This window comes from Pseudophryne corroboree, chromosome 5 (assembly GCF_028390025.1).
Source record: "Pseudophryne corroboree isolate aPseCor3 chromosome 5, aPseCor3.hap2, whole genome shotgun sequence".
Taxonomy (NCBI): domain Eukaryota; kingdom Metazoa; phylum Chordata; class Amphibia; order Anura; family Myobatrachidae; genus Pseudophryne; species Pseudophryne corroboree.
Window position 1 is genome coordinate 583,471,117 of NC_086448.1, and position 6,835 is coordinate 583,477,951.

At 40.0% G+C, this 6,835-nt stretch overlaps 1 protein-coding gene across 1 annotated transcript in view; it reads left to right on the plus strand.

The window, feature by feature from the left end:
- LOC134928079 (cytochrome b5) overlaps positions 1–2,000 on the plus strand; it is a 115,888-nt gene extending 113,888 nt beyond the window's left edge. Inside the window, exon 5 of the mRNA XM_063923377.1 lies at positions 31–2,000. Coding sequence (XP_063779447.1) covers positions 31–118 — 88 coding nt within the window. The 3' untranslated portion in view covers positions 119–2,000. The remainder of the gene's footprint in view (positions 1–30) is intronic.
- Positions 2,001–6,835: the final 4,835 nt, after the last annotated feature.

A 6,835-nucleotide genomic window follows, 5' to 3' on the forward strand; every position in this document is an offset into this window, starting at 1 on the left:
TATTTTGTGTATGTTTTGTTTATCCTTTAGCTGGTGGAGTAATTGGATTATCCCTGCTATATCGGCTGCTGTTGTTGCCTTGATGTATCGTTTCTACATAGCAGAAGCAGAAGAATAAATACAATCAGAAGGAAATACACAACAATTATGTTCCAGACCTTAACATATGATCATCATTTTTTACAATGGCCAAACATTGTTATTTAATGTTTGAGCTGTGCGCAGTGTTCCTCCAACTTCAGTCTTTAATATTCCCACATATATTATATTCACTTTTTAATCCAAATTATATTAATCTGTGAAAATGACTGGATGAATTAAAATGTATTTATAGAGAACTTGATGACTAAAAATGGGCAACTTCAGTTGTCTTTCTCTTGCTTTCCTGTTTGTTTTCCTTTACTGTGTTGTAATTCTTTAGCCACTTTCTTTACATCAACATTTTAGGTGGCATCCTTTTAGCCCTGATGCCATTTCGGATGTTAAAAAATGACCAGATATCGCTAATAATGACTGATGGTCATTATCACTGTATCTAAGTAGAGGCTATTTTCAACGGCAGAAATTGGACCTGCGATCACATGAAAACACGTGGAATCGGAGATAAATCCCCGATCCCATGAATTATCACTTCCGCAGGTCACTTATCGGAAATTATGCTCAGGCACCCAAAGCATAATCCCTGATAGGTGCTGGCATTGGGGCTAATAGGATAGTCCCTGGCAATCCTATTAGCAGCAGTAAAGTACCGCTGCTAATAGGATAGCGCCCTATGTCTTTTGCTCATTTATTTTCAGCGAATAAGGCCTTTGTGTTAAACAATTTGCTCCTTTAAATCACTAAATGATGCATAGATTATGTTGATTCCTGTAACATATTATGCTGTTCAAATAGCCAAAGATAACCCAGCTAAAGCTTTTAATTAATGAGCAACTATTGTGATAATCTTCATTATAATGGTTCTAAATGGACTACCTAAACAGTGTAAAATCAATTACTAATCATGGTTTTGATGGTTAAACATGTATCAAGTATTGTATATGCTAAAGTTGATTATCTAAATGTCTGTATGAAGAACAAAACATAATAGAGAGTACATTAGAAAGCACAGAACTCTGTGTTCAAACTACTCTCTTAGGTGTTTGACTGAATAGCTGATAGTGTTCAGTGTAATGTTATTTATGCAAAGCAGAGCAGAATTAAGTCAAGGGTGTATTATTACACAGTGTCTGATTTGTGCTTTCATAGGAAATATAGGTAGGAAAAAAGAGTTGATGTGTCGGTATTCCAGAATTTAAGTTTAATTAAAACTAGCACTACAAACTTAAAAAATATCTCACTAAAATGTGTATTCTGTACTGTTTGCACTTAACATTAACATTATTTTCTTCACCGCTGTATGGAATCATGCAAGACAAAATAAATAACTTCCTATATCTGGTCATTTTCAGCTTATATGATTCATTGTGGAAGAAAAGAAAATGGTTATCATTTCCATGAATCCCTTTTTCCATTTTACCTGATTTGTATGTATGATATCCATGCTAGGTTATCTAGACCTATAAAGGGGTACTTATTCCACTGCAATGTTTGATAATGATTTAGTCAGCATTGGTAACTTTGGGAGCCAGTGCAATGCTACTTTGTGACCATTTTTCCATTGCTACTATTGCAGCTTGCGTGACCAGCATATCTTTCAGGGTCCAGCAGTATGCCAGTAAATTAATATTAATTGTTCCAACCATGCACTCTAACTTTGTACCCTGTAATGTTACTTATTATGATGCATGCATATCAAGTGGTGTGGCACTGTTTTTTAAGGTATCCGGATAAAGCTTCCATATGGATTTTCTATTTTGAATTTACAGCAACATTGATTTAGTAGTAATTTTATACTCTGAAGCAATTTTAAGGGGAATTTTTGTTTCTCCATTTTTTTCTATTTGGTATAATTTGTTCATTATGCAATTAAACTGATAAAACAATGGTATTATTTTTGACTGTGTGTTTGTGTTATTTCTTGCCCACCTTGCACAATAAATTTGATAGTTTTATATATACAGGTTGAGTATCCCATATCCAAATATTCCGAAATACGGAATATTCCGAAATACGGACTTTTTTGAGTGAGAGTGAGATAGTGAAACCTTTGTTTTTTGATGGCTCAATGTACACAAACTTTGTTTAATATACAAAGTTATTAAAAATCTTGTATTAAATAACCTTCAGGCTGTGTGTATAAGGTGTATATGAAACAAATGAAATGTGTGAATGTAGACACACTTTGTTTAATGCACAAAGTTATAAAAAATATTGGCTAAAATTACCTTCAGGCTGTGTGTATAAGGTGTATATGTAACATAAATGCATTCTGTGCTTAGATTTAGGTCCCATCACCATGATATCACATTATGGTATGCAATTATTCCAAAATACGGAATAATCCGATATCCAAAATACCTCTGGTCCCAAGCATTTTGGATAAGGGATACTCAACCTGTGTGTATACATATACATATATATATATATATATATATATATATATATATATATATATATATATATATATATATATAATATATTATATATTAGGGATGGACATCGATGGTCGATATTTCTGAAACATTTATGTTTTTCTTTCGATGGTAGTGTTTTTACCATTCGATGGTGACCTTCCAATGCTTGCCACCATCGATGGTGATCATTCACTGGTGTTCTTATGGTGGATTTTTTTTTAATTCCTTATAGTATGCCTTCCTTGGCTCGTTGGAGGCTGACTCTGCCTCACACATGAGCAAGCTCAGTCCTCTTACTCCCTCCCCTCTCTAGGTTGCTGCTAGGCAACAGTACACATTGTTAGATCTGATTGGCTCTCATTGACTCAAGAGTCAATCTGAGCACAGAAGACCACACACAATGTGTGTAGTGTATAAAGAGGGTACTCCCAGTGCTGGAACAGTATATATACACCACATACTGCCTGCATTGTAAGCTAGTATCATTGAGCAAGTCGTCCCCATTGATGAGCGTAGAGGAGTACTGGCCCTTCCCCCAATCCCGCCTCTGATCCTGCCAACCGCTCTGCTGGGGGTTTTAGTGCATGCACAAATCATATAGTTTTCACCATTGAATACTTTTTTGATGCGATGGTTAGTAACCATCGCATCGAAAGTTTCAATAGTGGAAGCCTAGCCATCATATGGTGGTTGGCTTCCGATGTCTATTTCTATATGGCTATTTCACCGATCCATGTGCTTTCCGACAAGTCGGCATTCCTGACTTGCCGGATAATTTGGGGGTCTATTGAATAGGTTGGAACCCCTTCCAACCTAAAAAATGCTGAAAACTGCCGTCTTTCAGACAGACGGCAGCTTTCAACTGCCCCATAGGGAGGAAATTATGAGAGAGAAAGTACCAACCAATCTGTTCCTAACTGCCATTTCTTAAAGGCAGAAGCTGATTGGCTAGTACTTTATCTCTCGTAATTTTATCTCTCGCCGTGCTTTGATAAATACCCCCTTAAAGCATTGCTTCTTTGGAGTTTTTTGTTTTAGGAGAGTGAAAAAATTAAATGCTGAAACGCGGATTTAATGAAATAATTTAATTGTCCGTTAATATGTGTTGAACACCAAATTCTACATCTCATCCTTGAAGGACCTCTGTCAGTGATAAATATGTCATACTAATTCATTATATACAATATTGCAATATAGTTCCATTCTAACAGCTGTGACCATTTTTATCATTGCAATCACATACCAGCTGATTATTATTATTATTATTATTATTATTATTATTATTATTATGAACAAATGTGATCTATCGTTAACAATTATGGTTTACCAGTACAGATAAGATGTTAATCGTTATTACTGCCTTTTATAGAATGTGTTACAATCTTTTTATTATTCATATTACCGCACTTTGTTACTTTTATCAATCTGTTAATCAGCTTCTTGCAGTCCCTGATTTGTAACTTAAGACACTGTTTTTCTACCTGTGAAGTTAATTGCCATATTAATTAGACCCATGCTGAATTAGAATGTAAGTTAAAGCTTTAAATTTGTGGCGTAATCGACTCTTAAATAGTCCAAGGTGTTTTTTTTATTTTCGTAGAATTAATTTAGCTTGGTCATAGGAGCTTGATTGACAGTCACTTATTTAATGTTACTTAATCAGTATCCACAATAGCAAATTTATATGCAAGCTAATGATTACTTTTAAGTTCTAAAATGCATAAAGAATTTATCTGAACACATTTTGAGTAGGAGAAGTACAGTAGTTAGAATTTAATACAACCTGGCATTGTCTAGAGAACAAGTTAAGTTTCTGAAATGAACCTACATTACTTTTGGTATATACCAAGGGTTGGTATCGTGATCCTTGTGCTTGGAATGGTTACATCCAGACGTGCAGGATCCCAACACCTGGAAGATAAGTATGATAACCATAACCCCCTACCCCCCTCCCCTAACCCTCCCTGCCCCGCAGCCTTACCCTCCCTGGTGGTGCCCAGCCCCCCTCCCTGCATTTTAATAGCCTCCCAGTAGCCTAAACCTAAATAACACACACTGGGTGCAACCTGTTCCTAAGGAGCCCCGGCATATCTTCGTTCGGGATTTTGACCCATGTCAGGATCTCTGCGTCAGTATTCCGGCTGCCAGCATCCCAAATGCCTGTATGCTGACTGCATTCCTATACCAACCTTCATTCCAAATTGAATGCACTAAAACTACTTGAAGAGAAAAAAAAAAATATGGACTTTCTCTGTGTGATGTGGATTTGATTATTTTCATGTGACCATATGCTATTTTTAGTTGTGATATATAGTTGTTAATGTTATACTATTTTATAGTTTTAATTGTAGAAATAAGAGCGCTTATAATTCACTGAGAGCTGTGGCAAGCCTGGTAATATACATAAACCAATGTGTTAACCGTGCGGTTCATTGCTTCTAAAAGGGGAGCAGCTTTCTACTAGGGATTAGTACTCCTCCTTGGCACTATAGTTTTCTATTTCAATTAATTTTTCTGCATTAGACTTTGGATCTCCAATAAATGCTATAGTATCACGTAAAGTCTTTACAACCTTGCCATTTTAACAAGTAAAGGAGGGTGACTTCACACACTTAACATCTGAATTTTCACATGAATAGGTAAGCAATTTATTATTAGCTAAGCAACATACACACTTAACGATAAAATGAGCGACGTCGCTCATTTTCCCCCTCTTTGAGCGACGTTGCTCATTTTATCGTCAAGTGTGTATGCCGCCAGCGACGACCGATGCACGACCCTGTGGGTCGGCAACGAACGTCGCTGTCGGTAGGGCATGCATGAAGGATGTGGACTGTCGTCCACGACCTTCATGCAGGGCTGGCGGAGGCGTGACGTCACTGAGCGATATGAGCGGTCATATCGCTCAGTGTGTACAGTCGGCCGGCCCGGGAGGGGGAAACATTAGACTATGTCGCTCACAGAGCGACATCGTCTAATGTGTATGGGCCTTTAAGGACTAGTTCCTTTTTAAACAATTTTTCTCTAACGTCCTTGAGGATGCTGGGACTCCGTAAGGACCATGGGGAATAGATGGGCTCCGCAGGAGATAGGGCACTTTAAGAAAGCTTTGGACTCTGGGTGTGCACTGGCTCCTCCCTCTATGGCCCTCCTCCAGACCTCAGTTTTACACTGTGCCCAGAGCAGGATGGGTGCACTGCAGAGAGTTCTCCTGAGTTCTCTGCCTAGAAGCATTTTTGTTTGGATTTTTTTCTACTTTTTTACAGGGAGCACTGCTGGCAACAGGCTCCCTGCATCGAGGGACTGAGGAGGGAGGGGCAGACCTTCTTGTCTAAGATAGGCTCTACTTCCTCGGCTACTGGACACCATTAGCTCCAGAGGGGGTGAACACAGGTTCTTAATGGGCGTCCACCCCCAGAGCCGCGCCGCCGTTCTCACAGAGCCAGAAGAACCGAAGTCAGAAGACGTCGGGCGGCAGAAGCCTTCAGCTTCACTGAGGTAACGCACAGCACTGCAGCTGTGCGTCATTGCTCCCATACACCTCACATACTCCGGTCACTGTAAGGGTGCAGGGGGGGCGCCCTGGGCAGCAATATAACACCTCTATCATGGCAAAAGACAATATACATGTACAGGTGGGCACTGTGCATGTATATAAAAGAGCCCCCGCCATATTTTAGTAAGTTTGAGCTGGACAGAAGCCCGCCACTGAGGGGGCGGGGCTTCTCCTTCAGCACTCACCAGCGCCAATTTCTCTCCACAGCACCGCTGAGAGGAACCTCGCCGGACTTTCCCCTGCTTACACACGGTGAAGGGGTGTTTAAAAGAGAGGGGGGGGGGGGGGGCGGCGCATAATTGGCGGATAACATATTATACAGCGCTTCTGGGGGAAAAACATTTTGTGTTGGTCTCCAGGGTCATTGCGCTGGGCTGTGTGCTGGCATACTCTCTCTCTGTCTCTCCAAAGGGCCTTGAAGGGGATACTGTCTTCAGAAAAGAGGTTCCCTGTGTGTGTGAAGTGTCGGTACGCGTGTGTCGACATGTTTGACGAGGAAGGCTCGCTTAATGTGGAGGGGGAGTGCTTGAATGTCATGTCCCTGTCGGCAACGCCGACACCGGAATGGGTGGATATGCTGAATGTCTTGAATGCAAATGTCAATCTATTGCATAAAAGGTTAGACAAGGCTGAAGCTAGGGATCAGTCAGGTAGCCAGTCCATGCCTGTCCCTGTGGCGCCAGGCCCTTCGGGGTCTCAGAAGTGCACCATATCCCAGATCGATGACACAGATACCGACACGGATACTGACTCTAGTGTCGAC